General features: G+C 40.5%; 1 protein-coding gene across 1 annotated transcript in view; it reads left to right on the forward strand.

Moving 5' to 3' along the window:
• The window catches only part of itga8 (integrin, alpha 8), a 217,519-nt gene that overhangs the window by 69,381 nt on the left and 126,422 nt on the right, over nucleotides 1-21,716 (forward strand). Inside the window, exons 14-15 of the mRNA XM_060824941.1 lie at nucleotides 15,971-16,016; nucleotides 18,826-18,933. Coding sequence (XP_060680924.1) covers nucleotides 15,971-16,016; nucleotides 18,826-18,933 — 154 coding nt within the window. The remainder of the gene's footprint in view (nucleotides 1-15,970; nucleotides 16,017-18,825; nucleotides 18,934-21,716) is intronic.

Here is a 21,716-nt window from a genome sequence, read left to right on the forward strand (position 1 = left end):
TGTTATCAACTGATGCATTGTAGGAAATGTGGCAGCAATTCCATGTAGAATGAATGTAGAATTGCTGCCACATTTCCTACAATGCATCAGTTGATAACACGTCACTGGCTGTGAAGTGCTTTGGGAAGTCTTGACGTCCTGAAAGCTGCTGTGGAAATGGAAGCGTTGACAGCATGCGTATTTACTTCTTATTAAAATTCTACAGCGTTCTATCAGCGTTCCGCAAGGACCACTCCCTTTGTGTATCAGCGTTCCACAAGGACCACTCCCTTTGTGTATCAGCGTTCCACAAGAACCACTCCCTTCGTGTATCAGGGTTCCGCAAGAACCACTCCCTTCGTGACTCCCTCGTCAGATCCACACCCCCCACCAACCCAACCTCCACCCCCGGCACCTTCCCCTGCAACCGCAGGAAATGTAAAACTTGCGCCCACACCTCCACACTCACTTCCCTCCAAGGCCCCAAGGGATCCTTCCATATCCGCCACAAGTTCACCTGTACCTCCACACACATCATCTATTGCATCCGCTGCACCCGATGTGGTCTCCTCTATATTGGGGAGACAGGCCACTTACTTGCGGAACGCTTCAGAGAACACCTCTGGGCCGCCCGGACCAACCAACCCAACCACCCCGTGGCTCAACACTTTAACTCTCCCTCCCACTCCACCGAGGACATGCAGGTCCTTGGACTCCTCCACCGGCAGAACATAACAACACGACGGCTGGAGGAGGAGCGCCTCATCTTCCGCCTGGGAACCCTCCAACCACAAGGTATGAATTCAGATTTCTCCAGTTTCCTCATTTCCCCTCCCCCCACCTTGTCTCAGTTGGTTCCCTCAACTCAGCACCGCCCTCCTAACCTGCAATCTCCTTACTGACCTCTCCGCCCCCACCCCACTCCGGCCTATCACCCTCACCTTGACCTCCTTCCACCTATTCCACCTCCATCGTCCCTCCCCCAAGTCCCTCCTCCCTACCCTTTATCTTAGCATGCTTGGCTACTCTCTCTCATTCCTGATGAAGGGCTTAGGCTCGAAACGTCGAATTCCCTATTCCTGAGATGCTGCCTGGCCTGCTGTGCTTTGACCAGCAACACATTTTCAGCTTTTTACATGTAGAATGAATCCCATGAAGAGTTTAATCAGGTAATCTGTTTTTTTGGGAGTTACTTAGGGTCAGAGAGTCATAGAGATGTACAGCATGGAAACAGACCCTTTCGTCCAACTCATCCACCACTTCCTCTGGCAACTCATTCCACACATGCACCACCCACTGCATGAAAAGGTTGCCTCTTAGGTCTCTTTTATATCTTTGCTCACTCACCCTAAACCTATGCCCAAGGGAAAAAGACCTTGTCTGTTTATTCTATCCATGTCCCTTATGAATTTGTAAACCTCTATAAGGTCACCCCTCAGCCTCCAACACTCCAGGAAAACAGCCCCAGCCTATTCATCCTCTCCCTGTAGCTCAAATCCTCCAAGCCTGGCACCATCGTTGTAAACCTTTTCTGAACCTTTTAAAGTTTCACATCCTTCCGATAGGAAGGAGACCACAATTGCACGCAATGTTCCAAAAGTGGCCTAACCAATGGCCTCCCAACTCCTATATTCAAATCTCTGACCAATAAAGGAAAGCAAACCAGACGTCTTCTTCACCATCCTATCTACCTGCGACTCTACTTTCAAGAAGCTATGAACCTGCATTCCAAGGTCTCTTTGTTCAGCAAGACTCCCTAGGACCTTACCATTAAGTGCATTAGTCCTACTAAGATTTGCAGCATCTCACATTTATCTAAATTAAACTCCATCTGTCACGTTTCAGCCCATTGGCCCATCTGATCAAGATCCCATTGCAATCCAAGGTAACCTTCTTCACTGACCACTACACCTCCAATTTTGGTGTCATTTGCAAGCTTACTAACTGTACCACTTATGTTTACATCCAAATCATTTATATAAATGATGAAAAGCAGTGGATCCTTGTGGCACTCCACTGGTCACAGGTCTCCAGTCTGAAAAATAACCCTCCACCACCACCCTCTGTCTTCTACCTTTGAGCCAGTTCTGTATCCAAGTGGCTATTTCTCCCTATATTCCATAAGATCTAACCTTGCTAACCAGTCTCCCATGGGGAATCTTGTCAAACACCTTACTGAAGTCCACATAGATCATGTCTACTGCTCTGCCCTCATTAATCCTCTTTGTTACTTCTTCAAACAACTCAATCAAATTTGTGATACTTGAAGGAAAATCATTGTCTGCCTGGGACAACACTTCAGGTATTCCTTGAAAAAGAACATAGGTTCTTTTACAAATATCTGGACCAGTCAGGTCTTTAATATTCATTTCTTCTACCTCCGCTGCATAGTGACAACAAAGTGCAGCATCTACCAAGATGCACTGCAACAACTCATCAAGGCAGCACCTTCCAAGTTCATGACCTTTGCCAGCTGGAAGATCGAGAACAACAGACACATGGGAACAGGTCCAAGTGCACATCTCTCTCCAAGTCTCACAACACTCTGAGTTTGAACTTTGGTATTGTTTCCTCATTGAGCAAGAACAATGGCTCAGAATCCTAGAACTCCCTCCCTAACGGAATTGTAGGCGTGCCTTCACCACTTGGACTACAGCAGATGAAGAAGTCAGCTTGTCCTACCTTCTGCAGGACAATTAGCAATGGGCAATAAATGCTGGCTTTGCCAGCAACACCTACAGTCTATGAATAAATAAAAAGAGAAGTCTTCAGTTTAGCATCTCATGGAAAAGATAATTGGAATGAGGAGCTTCCTCAGCACTGGAGTTTCATTGTAGATTTTGAATTTAAGTCATTGAAGTGATACTGTGCAAATTAATAACAAATCATCAAATGTGTCGTGTAATATCATGACATGCCAAATTTCTTTGAGTGCTTTAGCTACATTTTAATTCATTTTTAAGTGCGTTGACTATTATGTTGGTAAATGCAGCAAGCGTTTTCCTCCAGCGACATTGCACAAGTTGCAATGAGATGAATGCTAAATTAATCTGTTTTTCCAATATTAGTTTAAGCAGAATTGTTGATTAAAACACTGGGAGGGCAGCCAGATCTATTTTTAATAGTGTACAGGGATCTGTGAGATCAACCTGAACCACTTGAGCAGGCAGACAGGAGCTCAGTGCAATATCTCAACTGAAGAGTAGTCAGTTTGAATGATTTTACAGCTCCCTGACTAATAGATGAGAGCTTTACTGCATCCTGTTCTACATTTCTCAGGACAAGACGCTACTAGTATTTCTCTTTCTGATTTGGCAGTACATAGGCATTAAATATGGGGAAAGTCAGAGAAAATATTTTTCTCAGCTCAACTCAGATTTTCTCTTCTATTTGTGCAAACCCACTTCATTTGAGCTAATCTACACTTAATGATTCCTCGATTGTGTGATGGTTGTTGAAGTGACCGTGAGCTTGCATGTTTGTTTGTATATAACCCAATTGACATTTTGGAGAGGATGATCAAGTAAAGGTTGTGGAGTTTTGATAGAAGTTAAAAACATGGCACTGCCCAAAGTGAAACAATGGAATTTTATTTTCTGAAAATGTTTGGTAATAATCTTTAGTTAGGGACTAAATTTTAATCCATTAATGTAGGGTCGGGATGGGATGGTAGCGTGTTATTTGGGAGCAATTGTAGTGTATTATTTGGGAGCAATTTGAACTGTTTTTACGGCTGATGTTTGAGTTGTGCCTCAGTCCTGAGCGCTCACTGTTGTTCCCAAGTTCATTCCCCAAGCTTCTTGAATTCCAGTGTTTCAAAGGTTCTACATCACTGATGCCATAAGTGTGTTTCCCACTGGCCTTGAAAAGGGCCAGTCACAAAGATCTATCCATCTCTGTGTCTGTGGGAGAAATTTCCCCTTCCCTGAGATCTGACACCAAGTCAAAAGCCTGCCACATTACCCAGCAACAGTAATATTGTCATACACGTTAATCAACCAACCACATTGGAGGGAGTTTGGAAAATATACTTCAATCTAAAACTGTTCTGTCCAGGCACAGTACAAAAAGACACTCCAAACACAGACTGGCTGATAGTTTCTCACTATCCCCACCACCACCATAAACAAATACACTCTAAGAATAAAGTTCTCAACATGGTAGACACATTAATCAATAAAATACTTCAAAAGAGCAATAAACCTACAAATCTGGCAGCTGAATTCGGCCAGCCCCCATCATACTTGAATCAGCCATGAGTACACAGCATCCTCGTTCTTCTCTCCTCTGGCTAATTGCCTGGAATACTTATGCAAGCAAATAATGTGAGAACAATAAAAGATAGAGAGCAGAGATTTTATGAGAAGCAGATTGAAAGAATATCTTTAAAATAGGATGTTTTTATTCCAGCACCTTAGCTGGATTTCTTCATCTGAGGTCAATGTTATTTAAAAATGTAAAACAAGAAAGTTCCTGTTTTCCCCACAGCTTCCCAGGCCCCTAACTGGATCTTACCATTGTTAGTTCCTGACTCCACATACACTTCCTGATCTGGCCAGCCTCGGTGCTGGGCATGCTGCTTTACTGGATTACTTCAAAATGAACCGAAAAGTTACAATCAATCCCTTAATTTCTAATCTTGTGTCAGCCCCAATGGAAACATTGGGATGAATCTTATGTCTTTTGGTTTTTGGCTAAGCATCAGTTTCTTCAAATGTCATGTATGGCCTGTCTCTATGAGGCCAAGTGAGTTTTCTTGCTGCATCTTAGCAAACTCACTTTATTAACTACCTTCCCTTCCCCCATTGGCACCTATCTCATCCAATTCTAGACTTATTCTACCACTCATTGTGCCCAGAACTACTTACTAGTTTATTGCAAGTGGACTGGTGTTCCTGGTGCTGGTGCTACCTTTAAATGGCCAGAACAAGCACTGCCAACTCAGAGATGCCCTGCACAATTCCAGATATTAGCCCTGGGCACGGGAGAGAAGGGAAAGTTGACATTCCGCTTTGTGGGCAGGGATCTGATGTTCCTGCCAGATGGGGTGGTGCATAGGTGGGACCTCCTCTTCCCCAACACCTAGTGGAGACCACAACAAAAACTGTGCCAGCCTGGCCAAAAGTTGCCAGCCAGGTTAGTACTACCTCAGCCCCCTGCAGAATGCACAGGAACTTCTCCATTTCACCAGCATAAATGGGGAAGTTAATGACAGGATGTGCCGTGGATTGCCTAATGTATGACCCCTCCCTCCTAATGTGGACAGCATTCCTATTCTGACAGCCTGAAGTGGCTGTCTGACCATTTCCAAGCCCCTGGACTAGTATTGGAGGCTGCTCTTGACCTTACTATGCCAGATTCTCCTGACCAAAGGCTAATTCCCTCAACCTGACTGAGGATCACTGACAAACTTACAAACTTCCTGTCTGTGCTAAATGCATAGCAATATAGAAACACTGATATTTCTGGATGACGAGCAAAGTGCAAAAAGGCAAGACAAGGCAGAACTGTTGTTAGCATCCAGATAGGCTCAAAGTGCATACACCAACACAGTAAACAAACAGTCTGGTGATGCAGCCTGGTCTAGTCCATGCTGTGGGTGCTGGATCTTGCATACACAGTCCTTGCTGCATCATTACAATGATAGTAACTGTTGCACCTGAAATGTTTGGTAAGTATATTGGAAGTGTGTCATAAGGGTTCTTAGAGACTGGCACTTAATGGTGCCAAGGCCAATGGGCAAGAGGTGGATGTAGTTCTTTCTCATGGAGCGTGCTCTGAGATGTAGGTGTCCAATGTCCAATATGTAGGTCCTTTGGTGCAGAGTTGAGGTCATGAGGTACCTGCAATGGTTTTCATGACAAAACTTCTCAGTATCTAGTGTGTTTGTGGTACAATAGAAAGCTGTACATTAATGACAGTTAACAAGGTTGTTAACAAACATTAAGCCCCCTCAATAGACAGTTTCTGCTGCCAAGTCTCACCTCAACATCTGGAACTTCATTAAAAGATACAGCGAGCTACCAGAGGAAGTGGTGGAGGCTGGTACAATTGCAGCATTTAAAAGGGATCTGGATGGGTATATGAATAAGAAGGTTTTGGAGGGATATGGTCCAGGCGCTGGCAGTAGGACTAGATTGGGTTGGGCTATCTGGTCGGCATGGACGAGTTGAACCGAAGGGTCTGTTTCCGTGCTGTAAATCTCTATGACTCTACAAGTTGATCCCAATGGACTTCTCATGTAACTCTGCAACATTTGTTGTCTTCTTGAAGATTGCAGCAGTAAATTTGATATAGGTAGACCCACCATGTTATACAGAGGGAGTTCCAGGATTTTGATCCAATGATACAGAGGAAACAATGACATGTTTCTAATCAGAATGATGAGTGACTGACAGGGGAACCTGCAGGGTGACGTTCCCACCTATCTGCTGCTCTTATCCGCCAAATGGTACTAGTTGTGAATTTGGAAGGTGCTGTTTAAGGAGCCTTGGCGAATTGGTGAATCCAGCTGGTTGTGGGGGGGTTGTAGATTTAGACTGGATAACTGAAAAGTGCCGATCACTAGAGAGAGAGATGGATTTCAGAAGGAAATTAATGAGTCTGAAGTTGACCATGTGGAGCCCTGAATGAAATTATCATTATAAAAATTAGGGAACAGCACCTAAATAGACTGTAATATTTTGGAGAAAGGGATAAAGGAGGCCGAATAAAATGTAGAACTGAGAGTATCCATGTAAAAAGAAAGACAGGCATAACTTGAATACATGTGAATTATTGGAGTAGAAGGTTCAAATACTTTGACACATTCATCTAATTTTTTCCAAGAATATACAGAGCTAGTTTTCAACTTCAGTATCTGAACAGTAACCTGGCCACCTCTTCACAGAATTTGCCCATTTCAGTGAAATGAAAATGAGATAATACAACACTACACAGTACAGCACAGGAACAGGCCCTTTGGCCCACCAAGCCTGCATTGATTCCTGATCCTTATTTAGACCTGCTGTGTATTGCACATGCCTGGTTTCTGACCCTCTATTCGCCTCCTGTTCATATGTCCATCAAGATACGCCCTAAATGTTGCCAATATGCCTACCCCCATCACTTACACTGGTAGTGCTTTCCAGACACTGACCACCTTCTATGTGAAAGATTTTCCCCACACTTCTCCCCTAAAAATTCCCCTTCTGACCTTGAACCTGTGCCCTCTTGTGGTTGATTTTTCAACCCTGGGAAAAATTCTCTGACCAAACACCCGATCTATGCCTGTCATAATTTTGGAGACCTCTATCAGGTTGCCCCTCAGCCTCCATCTTTCCAGTGAAAACAATCTGAGTTTATCCAACCTTTCCTCATAATTAAAATCCTCCAGATGAGGCAACATCTTGGTAAACCTTCTCTGTACTCTCTCCAAAGCATCTATGTTCTTCTGGTAGTGTGGCAACCAGAACTTCATGCAATATTCCAAATGTAGCCTAACTAAAGTTCCGTACAACTGTAACATAACTTGCCAACTTTAATATTCTGTCCTCCGGCATGCTATACGCCTTCTTGACCACCTTATCCACCCGTGTTGCCACTTTCAGGGATCTGTGGACCTGTATACCCAGATCCCCCTGTGTGTCTGTGTTCCAAAGGGTTCTGCCATTTACTGTATAATTGCACTAAATTTGATCTTCCAAAATGCATCAGCTTGCATTTGTGAGGGGCAGGTGACCAACTCTGTAATTCGTGTAACCTGCATTTCAGAGAGTTCACTTTAAGGACTCCATATGCTGAATATATACAATGTTGTGGTTCTGCCTGGCAATTAACCTGCTGTGGGTCTGCACTCTACACTCAGAGAACTCAATTGATTTGCTGTAACTTTTTCTGATTAACTTATAATGTTTTTCTGTTTGAAATAAACTATCCCTGGTGAGGATTGACCATTAGAGCATTACCATTAATATTGCAGACCACTGGATTACTTTACAGACAGTGTTGATCTAAATCCAACTCTGTATGTCCCTGCAGAAAAAAAAAGTAGAGCTGGAGAAATTGAAATCTTCAAAGCCACAGAAGGCAATTTGATTCTGTGCTAGTTTGATAATTGAATGGTAATAAGAAGAGATACAGTTTGATAGGGTTAACCTCTGATACAATAATCAATCAAAACACTGGTTGTCACTGTTTATTTTGTGTCTATGGATTTGGTTTTTACACTGCAGCAAATGAGAAGGGTGACTTCATTAGACAAGCAGTACACATTGTGCTCAAATAAACATCATAACTTCGAATCATCCACCAACAAAACAATTGTTGGTTCTCTGCCATGTTAATCAATTCTACCACTGCATTAATATTCAATTGGCAAACTGTCATAGCACAGACTTTATGTTGCATATATACTGTGATCCACAAGAAAGTTAGTTGATCATAGAAAGTAGAAGCAGGAGTAGGCCATTCAATCCTTTGATCCTGCTCCAGCATCCAGCATCATGGTTGATCCTCTGTCTGAAAGCCATATTTCCGCTTTCTCTCCATACCCCTTGATACCTTTAGTATCTAAAAATGTATCCATCTCTTTCTTGAACATATTTAGTGACTTAGTCTCCACGGCTTTCTGTGGTAAAGGATCTTATAGGTTCACCAACCTTGGAGTGAAGAAATGTTTCCTCACTTCAGTTCTAAAATGTCTACCCCATATCGTGAGACTATGACTCCTGATTGTAGACTCTCCAAGCATCCTCTCCATATCTCTTCTGTCCAGCCCTATTAGAATTTAATAAGTTTCAATTGGATCTCCTCTCTTCCTTCTGAACTAGTGAATAGGAGCCCAATGCAACCAATCTCTCATAGGTTAGGCCTGTCATCCCTGATATCAGCCGTGTGAACTTTTGCTGCATTCCCTCAATGGCAACGTATTTCCTGTGTTAGGTAGGAAGACCGAAACTATACGCAGTACTTCAGATATGGTCTCACCAAAGTCCTGTATAACTACAGTTAGAAATCTCTACTTCTGAACTTAAATCCTCTTGCAGTGAAGGCCAATACAGTGGAACCTCGATTATCCAAACGTCACAGGTGGGGAGTATTTCATTCGGTTAATTGAATGCCGGATAACCGAATGCCAGATAACATAGATTAGCCAAGCATCAGGCCCTTGCAATCGTGCCGGATTATCCAAAATTCAGATAATCGAATGCCGGATAATTGAGGTTCTTCTGTATATCACTTGCCTTCCTAATTGCTTGCAACACCTATCTGCTTGCTTGCATTGACTGTTAAATAAGGACACCCAGATCTCTTTGCACAACCACACTTTCCAATATATCGCCATTTAAATAATATGCTTCTGTTTTAATTTCAAAGTATATAACTTCACATTTAGCCATGTTGTACTACATCTGCAATGTGGTTACTACTCTCTTGATGCATCTAAATCAATTTGAAGCCTCCTTGCATCTGCCTCACAACTCACAATTCCTACCCGTTTTGTGTCATCAGCACACATGAGAAAGAACGAAAGTAATCAAAAATATGAATAGACACCATGATGGGAGTTAAGGTGAGGCAGTGCTTTTGAAGTAATATCGGTATGAAATAACCACTTGTTTACACAATCTGCCCAATATCATCAGCATTACATCAGAGACACTTCTGTTAAGCATCTTTTATGCATTAGCACTTGTAGCTAGAAATGGTAATAAGACAATATCAGCACTAAACCTTTGTGATTCCTTTAGATGAGTCTTGCTTTGTGGAACTTTTTTTTATTCAGTTATTAGTGCCTATATTCTCTACTTGTTGGTAGAGAAAATAGTCGTGCTATTTTTAAGTCATGGAAGTCAGAATTTAAACATCGGATTCAAGTTTCAAGAAAGTCATTGTGGAATAGAAAAATGAGATTGTGTTCAAGCACAGTAGATTACTTTTACAGACTTCCCCACCAGTAATTGAATACAGTACTCAAATTAGCTGTGTTGTCTTCCTTCTACTTCTCCCTTCCTTCAGGTCTGCTGTAAAAAATCTCACTTAAACAGGAATCATCTTGTTACTTGAAGTGCTTTAGGGCTTTTGCTTAATTGTTTTAGTCTCTTATTAGCAGATTTCCTTGACATTATAACTGAATAACAGATGCAAGAACCAGACATGGCTCTGTGGAATTAAATTAGCCAAATTTAATTCTGTTAAAAGAGATTTTAGAGACTGGCCTTGTAAAGTAGATTGTCATCTGTTACAACGAAGTATTGTATTTCTGTTTTATTAGGATGTGTCACTTTAAAAATAATGGAAAGCAGAATCCTATTATACTTAAAGAAAAATCTACCTTGCCCAAATACTTTACATCCACTTCAATTTCAACTCCACCACATATCTTATCACTTAATTTTCAACCCAGTGCTATATTCAGTTGTCATAGTCCCACTCAGTTTAGGTGTTAATTAATGCAAAGAATGCTAGAGAAACTCAACAAGTCTGGCAGCAACTGTGGAGATGCTGAGTTTCTCCAGTATTCTCTGTGTTTGTTTCAGATTCCCAGCATCCGTGGACATTTTGCTTTTATATATTGGCATTAATTAATTCAGAAATTGAAAAATATCAAATGCTGTAAATAATGTTGGCTTTTACTTTTTAAATACAATGATATAATATCGGTGTGTTATTAGCTAATTGGTAATGAGGTATGAACAGGCATTATAGTGAGGTGCTGGGCCATAAAGCAAAGAAAGTTTCAAGTCTGATCCTTCATGAATCCATACAATTCAACAGGTCCTGAGATGATATTTTTCTGTTCAGATCTCAGATGCACAGCTCACGCCCTGTTCTAAAGAATGCCATCTCCTGTGGTAGTATCTATTGTGTATGGCCTGTTGCACACACTGGCTGCTCCTTATATACATCTTCACAGTCCTGAAAGCTTAAAGTCAAATTCTTTGGTAAGGTGGGAACCTGAGTCTTCAGCTTCATGTCCATCAGCAGCTCTAGTGCTGCTGGACCGCCGGATTGGGGTGGATTGATAATGTAAGAGCAGCTAACTGTCCTGACCACATACTCAAATTCCTCATTTGATTGTGGGTATCTCCACCCACTTGAAACATGATTGTAAAATCCAATACTGGCTGCAGTTTGGCTGAAGAACTCATAGATGAACTATCCCTCAGTTTCCAACACAATGGAGATACATTCTAAGAACAAATAGATCAATCTTCACACATTCTTACAGGTTGGTGGGGAATGTGGTGGATATCAATTGCTTTTGTTCCTCCAGTAGGTGGATGGCACAAGTGTTACTATCAGCGATGAGATCCTCAATCTCCATGGAAATAGAGGACCACTGCACTGCTGTATCCCTGATGCATCTTTTCGTAGGATGTCTTCCCAAAGTGAAGCTAGAATGACCAACTATTCATCAAACAGTAATATAATAAGGCCATAAGAAATAGGAACAAGCGTTGACCATTTGGCCGCTCAAGCTTGCTCCGCCATTCATGGATCATGGCTGATCTGACACTCATAGAATCCCTACATGTGGAAAGAGGTCAATCAGCCCATTGAGTTTGCACTGACCCTCTAAACAGCATCACACTCAGACCCAACACCAAACCTATCTCTGCATTTCATATGGCTAATCCACCTAGCCTGTACATTTTTGGTCTGTGGGAGGAAACCACATCACCTGGCAGAAACCCACACAGACACAGGGAGAACATGAAAACTCCACACAGACAGTCACCCAAGGCTGGAATTGAATCTTGGACCCAGGCACTCTGAGGCAGCAGTGCTAAACATTGATCCACCATGCCAACCTCACCTTCTCACATCCACATTCCCAGTATTTTACCAATAACCCTTGATTCCCTGACTGATTAAAAAATTTATCTCAGCCTTAATTATACACAAAGACTCTGCCTCCACAGCTCTCTATTACATGAAGTTCCAATGACTCTCAAACCTCTGAGAGAAGAAACTCCTCCTTACCTCTGTCTTAAATTGCCATCCTTTTATTCTGAGTCTGTGTCCCATGAGGGGAAACATCCTCTCAGCATTTACCCTGTCAAACCTCTTAAGAATCCTGTGTGTTTAATGAGGTAATCTTTTATTCTTAACTCTAGTGCATACAGTCCCAACCTGTTTGTCCTTTGCTCATGAAACAGTCCATCCATACAAGGGATCAGCCGAGTGAACCTTCTCCAAATTCCATCCAATGAAATACTAACTTTTCTTAAATAATTATAGAATACTTTTGGCGGTTAAACCATGTTTTCATGTTCAACCTGTTGGGCATTTGTCCAATCTTCATCACAACATAATGTGTTGAGACATCCCTGGTCCCCTAACTGTTCTTGTTAGATCCAACTAAGCCAATTATGGCTTGTGGTCCAGTGTACCACCATGAATTGAATGTATAACCCATTTTTGGGAATAAACTCAAAACCACGCCTGGCAAGGCTGTCAGTTGTTTTTCTAGAGAGCATGTCTGCCATCTTCTGCAGTTTTCCCTGCATGTATATAGTTTCCTAAGTCAAGATCTTTGTAGTTTTGGAGTCCTCCGTGCTTGTTTCTTCCTATCCACTGGAGACGCTAGAAGTTTCTGATCCATTTTTCTGATCACTTTGTATCCAAGGATGTACGCTATAAATTGCTTGCAAACCTGTGCAACTGAGACAGCCTCTTCCATGCTTCTATGTGTGATAATGCTCACTTTATAGACTGGTTGGCAACACCTATCCTGTTGCTTCTAGCACAACACTGTTTCTAACCTTATAACTGAAGGATCAGCTGCTATGATTATTGGAAAGAATGGATCAGAGTGGATCAAAGCAGTCATGGATATCAACGTGTCCTTTATCCTCTGAAAAGCATTCTCTTGATGTAGGTTCCAACACAATCCTTTGTCTTCCTGAGGAGTTGTCTGAATGTTAATGTGGTAGTTGCCTGTGAGGCAAAAAATTCTCATCTGGTTTACCATCCCTAACAATTTTTGGAGATTCTCAATCAAGTTCAGAATAGGATACTCTTTATTGGCATTAGTCTTATGAGGATCCAGCATTAAACCTTCACTGCTGACAATGTCAAAGATTTCATAATTATCGTTAAGGGCAAGTCTCATTTGTAAACATTTTGAGACTTAATGCACTCTCTAATTATTCTCTTCAACTGTTTCCCAATTTGTCAACATGTTATCCATGTGGTATTTGATTCTGTTAAAAAAATCTTAAAAGTATTGGAAATAGTCTGTTACAAAATCTTTGGGGATGATATGATCCCAAATGGTAATCTGTTGAAACAAAATCATTCAAATGCAATTACAATTGCAGTACAGTATCATCATTCCCAGACTTAAAGTGAATTCCTCCTGCCACTGTCTAGTTGAACTGTGAAAAGCCAAAACAAATTCAAAGAATTTCATTAGATGTAAGTACAGCAACTATACCCGAGCAGCACTCAGTTAGATTTGTGACCAGGGAAATTATGCCAATCTTGACATTTCTACAAATTGTGTTTCAACGTGTCTAAGGAATGTGGAATCTCCCAGATGGATTTAAGGATTTAACATCTTTCTTCAAAGTAATCATGTATTCAGCTCCTTTTAACCCTTCAAATAATTCTGAATATTCCTGTCCAGAGGAGCTCCTTAGCTTCTGCTGTTTAATTCTTCTACCTTTTGAATAACAGTAACATGAAGATGTATCTTCCTATTCAAGTGAAAATTCTTCATTGTGAAGTATGTGTATGTTTTGTAGTATTTGGCATCCCCTGCTTTGGAGAGTTGAACGTCGCATAACTTTAATATTATGCATCTGACCTCATACAACACGTAGTTGAACTATTATTGGTGTAGACAGTGTTTTCTTAACCACGGCTAATTAGCTGATCGTGTAGTGACACTTATTCTGGTGTCTAATTTCTCATGAAATTTGTGAGATGACCAATGATATAAATATCAACTTGCCAAGATGTAAGATCTGAATCATGTTTCCCCGGAAACAGTTTTTCTGCTATTGTAGAATATTCTAATTTATTAACTTCCTTCCAACAAAATTTTAATTTTGTTCATTTAAATTTGCACCCTTGATATCTGTCAGTGTTTCATTATGAGGTGAGGATGGTTTTAATCTGGTTCACTTTGGTTTGATTTGGCTTACTTAATATAATTTGATTTAAATTAGCTGCTTTTAAAAGAGCTAGCTCATTTCACCATTGCCCCTTTAAGAGCTGGCAGTTTGCTTTAATTTAGTTAATTTGTTTCCTATTGTTTTTAAAAGAGCTAAAAATACGTTATGAAAACAGTGAATTTGGACCAATTAGTTGATGTTCCCTTTTCCCCTCCATGTGAGAATGTCTGCATGAGGAAATAGTCCAAATCAAATTTGCCTGCTCCTATTTCCAGTTTATTTCATCTTTAATTTGTCAATCCACATCACACAAACAGATTATCTGATTAGTACCGCACAGATGCTTATAGGAGCTTATTGTGTGCAATTTGGCCGCTGTATTTTCCACATTTCAACAGTGACAACACTTCAAAAGCATTCACTGTAAAGCATTTTGAAACAATCTATAATCAGAAAAGGCATTAAATAAATACAAACCTCTTATTTTTGAAATCTGTGTTGGCTACTTCAATCTATTTTCTATTTATCAAGTTAAATGATATTTGGGTACTAATTAAAATTTCTAAATTATTTTCCAATGAAAATATCAAGATAAACTCAATTACAATTACCAGAATTATCTCTACATTCTTTATAAAAATAGGTGCTGTATTCTTCTTCTCATTATACAAATCAATATTTAATAATACATCAAAGGCTATTTGTAAGGGTCTCGTGGACAGCCTCTCCATTACTTTTGGGAACCTAACGTATCTCGCACCAGACTTGGGTGTTTTCTCTTCCGTTGGTTTAAGTAATTTAGCAAGACAAAATTCCTTTTAGTGATCATAATGTCACTCATCTCCTATTTCAGAATTTACTTCCTCTGTGATATTCAAGGGTGATATAAAGTACTAAGAATAAGCACTATTTTATAATCTTTAGCTACAAAAAGATAATTTTCTTCTCTTAGAGATCATAACTCATATTTAACAAACCTCTTTTAACAGTCTTATTTATAAAATGCTTTATTCATCCTTTTGATTTTTAACAAAGTCTTCATACTTGCTCATCACTTTCTTTGTGAATTCAATATCTTATGTTGTAATTTTCTGTTCTCCTGAAGTATTTTTTCTTTATGTTTCTTTATTATTATTGTATGCATTTTAAGTTGTTTTCTAACCACTTTATTTATCCATAGCCTCCTTAAAATTCCTACCTATTTTCCATCTATCGTTGAGGTCCCACTGTTTCCTCGCAGGTTCCCATTGTAACCAGCTCTTTTGACTAGCCAGGCAATTAAAATCTCACAAGCCTTTGATATTTGGATGGTCTTGCACCTACCTTGCACCAATATTCCCTCTAGGCTGCTTGGGTATGGAACATCCTTCAATGTGCCAGGCAGGGACGAAGAGACAAATAAGCAGGATGTGTGCATGCACTGCTGTGCTGCAATCTTAACAGGACCACATAGTGCAACAGGCAGACTACATACGGTTAGCAGAAATTAGAGGAAACATAGCATTAAATCTCTCTCAGTCGACCTTACCCATGTTACTGCTGTCCACTTCAATTACTTCAAAGTGCTCACCACATTTAGCTGATTTACCAAATTTACTTTAAGGTAAAATTTTGCACCTTTTCAATTTTGAATATAGTATATTACTGCAAGAATTTCCTTTATAACAACATTGAGGGGTTACTTACTGCCATGGACTGCAGTAGTTCAAAATTCACTTCGACCTTCACGTGGTCAGTTAGGGTTGGGAAGTAATTACTAGCCTGGCCAGCAATGTGTGTACATTGTGATCAAAAAGAAAAAAAAGTACTGCTTAAGGTCAGAAAGTACATAAGATCATAATCTCCCATTTCTCTCAGACACTAATGGAATTATCGTCTTTTCACAGACTTGGTGGTTGGTGCCTTTGGAGCAAGTAAAGTTGCACTTTACAGGTAGGTGACTAAAATTAGTAGGTGTTACCTATTTGAAGGATTGACCAAATAACTTAAAATATAAGGGAGTAGGCTCCTCAAGCCCGCTTGACAATCAATAACATCATGGTTGATCTGACCCAAGATTCAGTTGCTCTCCGGGCCAGCTCATCATTGCCCTCAATTCCCTGATATTGTGCTCTGTTCATCAAGGGCTAAATCATTTAAATTTGTCAGGAAGAGCTGGGGTCCCAACACCCACCCTGCTACAAATCGTTCTGCATTCCAAAAGACATCATCCATGAACAGCTACTCTCTCTTTCCTGGCACTCAGCTAGTTCTGTATACATATTGTTTTTTATTCCCCAAGGTATAACTTTGCGCACATGTCTGCTGTGTGGCATTTTATCAAATACATACTGGGCATCCAGGTGTGCCCTCACCAACATTCTGTTACCTTGAAATTGAAAATTTTCAGTACTGTCATTAAAGATGATTTGGAGTTGCCAGTGTTGGACTGGGGTGTACAAAGTTAAAAATCACACAACATCAGGTTATAGTCCAACAGGTTTAATTGGAAGCATACTAGCTTTCGGAGCGTCGCTCCTTCATCAGGTGATAGTGGAGGGCTTAAACCTGACACACAGAATTTATCGCAAAAATTTACAGTGTGATGTAACTGAAATTATACATTGAAAAATTGATTGTCTGTTAAGTCTTTCATCTGTTTGAATGCCATGATTGTTTCACTTTTATGTGTAAATCACAAAGCCTTTTTAACAGGTTAGCTGTTAACAATGGTGATAGCTAACAATATGTGTTAGTCCCCTGTGTTCTCTGTCTGTGCCATGATGTTTAGATTGATTCTAATCTAAAAAGTGAGATAACGGAGTTTTACATTAATTCATGCAGCTTTTGAGCTCAGAGGTCTACATGAATGCATGCAGTTTTTGAGCAAAGTACAATGTAATCCTGCAAGGACAAATTCACCCCACAAAATATATGTATGCATGTGGGTCTTTGTCTGTGTGTGTGTGTGTATATATGTCTGTCTGTCTGGGTTGGGGGTTGTGAGTGTGAGAAAGTGTATGTGTGTGTAGTGAGTGTAGAGTGTCTTAAGTCTGTGAGGGGGTGCATGTGTGAGTGTGTGTGTCTGTAAGGATGTGTGTGGGTGTCTGTGTGTGCATCTGTGTATATGTGTGTCTGTGTGTATGTGTGTATAGGAGTGCCTGTGTGTGTGTGAGAGTGTGTGTGTGTGTGTGTGTGTGTGTATAGTGCAATAGTGGTCACCTGTAATGTGACATGAACCCAAGGTCCCAGTTGAGGCCCTCCCTATGGGTACCGAACTTAGCTATCAGCCTCTGCTTAGCCGATTTTTGCTGCTGCCTGTCCCAAAGTCCACCTTGGAGGATGGTCACTCGAAGGTCTGAGGTCAAATGTCCTGGACAACTGAAGTGTTCCCCAACTGGGAGGGAACACTCCTGTCTGTTGATTGTTGTGCGGTGCCCATCATCCGTTGTCGTAGCCTTTGTTCGGTTTCCCAAATGTACCATGCCTCCGGGCATCCTTGCCTACAACGTATAAGATAGACAACGTTGGCTGAGTCACATGAGTACCTGCCATGTACAAGGTGGGAGGTGTCCCCACACGTAAAGATCATTAAAGATAGCAGCTTCCTAATGATCAATCTTGCACCGTGACAAATTCGTTTAGGCTTCTAATTTGTAACAAGATCATAATTTCTCCTTCCTATGTCTGAGTCTATGCAGAGGTCTATTTATTTGAGTTAGACTGTGTTGAAACCCTGAAGAATATAAATATCCTCTTTGTCTATAGAATTACTGCTGATGCAATTTTTTAATTCACTTGACCAACTTTTCTAAAACCTTTTATCATTCAAATCTAGTGAATAGCCATTTTTAGCACCAAGAACGTTCAGAATAGTGTTAATCAAGTAATTGTCCCCACTATTTTGCCACACCTAAGCAGCTTAATTAGCTCAACTACCCCCACTCATACTGGAATAGCTCCACAGACGCCAATATCCTGTCACCAAGCCAACCTTTACATATACGTGAAAAGTCTTTGAGTCGCTGCTCAGGATGCCAGAATCTCCGACACTCATCTTTTATCTGTCAGCCAGGGCTCCTTGATTGGACCAGATTAATGGCTCTAATCAGGGAGCTCATCTTCTATGAGATCTGTCTGGCTGACCTCATTATAGTCACTACACATTCTATCCACTCCATTCTTCTCAAATGCTTCCCATTCCCATTCATCGCCAACTCATTCCATCCCACTCTGCCATCCCCATCTATTTTAATCTCATCCCATTCCTCTTGGAAACAGTCTATCTAGCCATTTTTGTCAATTTCCCATTCATTCCACTGATATTGTTCTGCACTAAATGTCACCACCCCATCCTCCCATCTCATTGCCACCTCCAACAACCATTAACATCTCTATATGTGCCACATGTTCCAGATTCCTGCATATCTCATGTGTCTCTGTGTGCATCAGACGTAGCCCACCATATCGACACAAAAAACATGCGCCTTTTGCCTAATGAACCAGTTGGGACAAATTCTGAGTTATTATTTTGGTTAAAAATAATGTTTTTTTTTACATTTTCCAAGACAACTTTGTTGTCTAAACCTGACATTGTTGCACATTTTCCTATCAGATGTAGAACGATGAATTTTGAAAGAAAAGCAGCAAAAGTATCAATGAATCCATTACTGTCTTGACTGTGTATTGAATGAGATGTCTTTTGCAACCTATCAAGGTTTCCTTTGACAGAGACTCTAAGATCTTTATTCTTCGTATACAGGGCTAGGCCTGTTGTTACTGTGGATGCACAACTACTCCTGAACCCTTCAATCATAAACCCAGCAAATAAAAGCTGCCAGCTTTTGGGATCCGAGACCTTGGTGTCATGGTAAGGAAGTGATGATGACAGAAAAAATGATTTTGCACTCTGACATTGTACAATTTGTTTTACCATTTGATATTTGACCTGGGGATGTTGCCATTTTGTGTAATGTTGAGATTTTATAGCTATGTCAACTTGTTTCATGTCAGAAGTGAAATGTTTAATGTCAAGGTTGCAAAGCGCTTGATTGTGACCCATTCCAGAGTCTGAGATTCATGGGTAACCAGTGCCATAAAAAATATAAAGTTCTACTGCATTAAACCTGATTTTTGAAAACAAATTAGCAAAACAAACACTGCAGATCAGATCAAAATGTTTGCAAGTAAAGCATAAGAAGGATTATTTGCAGAAATTAAAGTAATTGTTTCATTTATTACCCAATTCCATTTTATAATAGCAGCTGATGCGTGTAGGGTGCTGAGGAACACATGAAAATGATTAGTAAAAAATGTGCAATGGTGAATGCTTTTCTGATCTTCTAAGATAAATTACAGCATCTCTGGGGCCACCAAGGCCTTGCGCTGAGAATCTGTTGATGTGTATTTTGTGAGTTATGGAATGGGCAAAAGAAATTGTGTTGATTAAATGCCAGAATGGAAGAGGCAGCTAGTGGGCTTTCTCTGACATGGAGGTAACGAAACATTCATTTTGAAAGGTATGGAGAACATGCCCTCATATAGATTTGTTAATTTATAAAATGAAGTATAATTGGCGTTAGGGAGAACTTGCCAAGGGTTTCATTTGAAACTAATTTTCAGAACCAACTGCTGTATTATGTACACAGTAATTTTCAAAACAGTGATTGCATGTTTCATGGAAAAATAATATATAGATCATGCAGTCCATCATATATTTTAGCATGTATTGTGTTCCTATGTACCATAGTGTACACACAGTTTGTTAAAGTCATTTAAGTGAATTACTGAAGCTGCGTGAGCAACATGGATGTATTCTGTACCATTCTGAACAGCAGCCAAAAGAAACCATCCCCTTAAGGTGGCATTTGGCACCCAGAATTCCCCTTGGTTATAGTATTTATTGCAAATTGACTTCTCACCAATTTCAGAGTAAATCTGACACCTCGAATCCACTGCTACCTGAGTAAAATGTTGCTTGCTTCTGGTGATCCTGTATCTTTCTGGATAGCTTTCTGGGTGAATGAACATTGAGTCAGCACTTGTAATTGCCTCGAGGGAAACTAGGCTAAATGCTGTGAACAGACCCGAGAGTGCCTTTTAAACTTTTGTAAATGGAATGTAACAAATAGTTTCCTCTGAAGGGAAGTGATTGATGAAGGTCACAAGTCAATGTAGACTCCGTGTGGGTTCCAGCTGAGGCAAATTTCAGTCATACGTTGTGCACAGAAAAATGGTCACAGTATATCTCGAATAAAGGCGACACCACAGGAAGTAATTCTTATCTGATTTTGCCCCACTGAGGATGTGAGATTTGGACTGGCAGGATATTTGTCAGTTGGAGTAATCTGGGTGGCTTGGTCTTTGGAGAATAATTTATCTATAATGTAGAATTTCATAACATTTTTCACATTATGAAAAATCAATCTCACAAAAAAGCTTTGGCAAAGACTAGCTGATCGATTGATTGTGTTCCATCCTGGTATGATGTAAACTTCTCCATATTGTCACCCCTCCCCCACTCTGCTACCTCCTGGGAAAAGGGAAAAGAGGAGGAAGAAAACCTTTCAGCAAATTTAGGAGAAAAAAAACTCTGGGAATTTTTCTGTGAACATTGAAAGTAATTAACCACATCCCAGGAGAGTGCTGTGACCAAGTGACACAACAACAGCTACAAAAGCTACCTTCTATACACAGATACTTTTTCACTCTATTTGTACATTTGCAGAAAATCCTACTCCTTTCGACTGCTGGACACCAGATTGTAATCCAACCGGTTTATTTGAAAACACTAGCTTTTGGAGCAATGCTCCTTCATCAAGTGATAGAGAAATATGAAGGAGCAGTACTCCAAAAGCTAAAGTTTTCAAATAAAGCCATTGGAGATTATTGCTGAAAATGTGTTGCTGGAAAAGCGCAGCAAGTCAGGCAGCATCTAAAGAGCAGGAGAATCGACATTCGGGCATGAGCCCTTCTTCATGAGCCCTTCCTGAAGATTCTCCTGCTCTTTGGATGCTGCCTGACCTGCTGTGCTTTTCCAGCAATACATTTTCAGCTCTGATCTCCAGCATCTGCAGTCCTCACTTTCTCCATTGGGGATTATAACCGTGTGAGTGTGAGTTATGACCTTGTCCAACACCTGCACATCCACGTCATTGCAACTGCTGGCAGAGGTTAATGATTCTGTGTGGTAAGAAGCATCTCACAGTCTCGAACCTAGGTCTGTGTTCTTACACGTAAGTCCTCTGATGCTCCGAAAAATGCCTAGCTCATATATCCTTTCCAATTGGAGAAAATCGATTCCATGTTTTACTTTAGTGACTTCAATTATTAACATGAAGTCAATGTTTTTCAAGAGTAAAGCACCCAGTTCTTTTATCCTGTTTCAGTTACTGGGATTTCAAACTAGTGATGAAAAGAGAAAGTGCTGGAGAAACTCATCCAAGGAGAAAGAAACAAAGTTCACATTTTGAGTCCATTAAGACACTTCCTCAGAACATTGTCACTGTATTAAAAAATAGCTGGACTTGGAATGTTAACTCTGTTTCTCTCTGAACAGATGTTGCTAGACCTCTCCAATACTTATTATTTCAGAGCTCCAGTAGGTGCAGTCTGTTGTTTTTATTTTTGTGTCAGTCTGGTAACCTACTTTGA

This window comes from Hemiscyllium ocellatum, chromosome 5 (assembly GCF_020745735.1).
Source record: "Hemiscyllium ocellatum isolate sHemOce1 chromosome 5, sHemOce1.pat.X.cur, whole genome shotgun sequence".
NCBI classification, from domain to species: Eukaryota; Metazoa; Chordata; class Chondrichthyes; order Orectolobiformes; family Hemiscylliidae; genus Hemiscyllium; species Hemiscyllium ocellatum.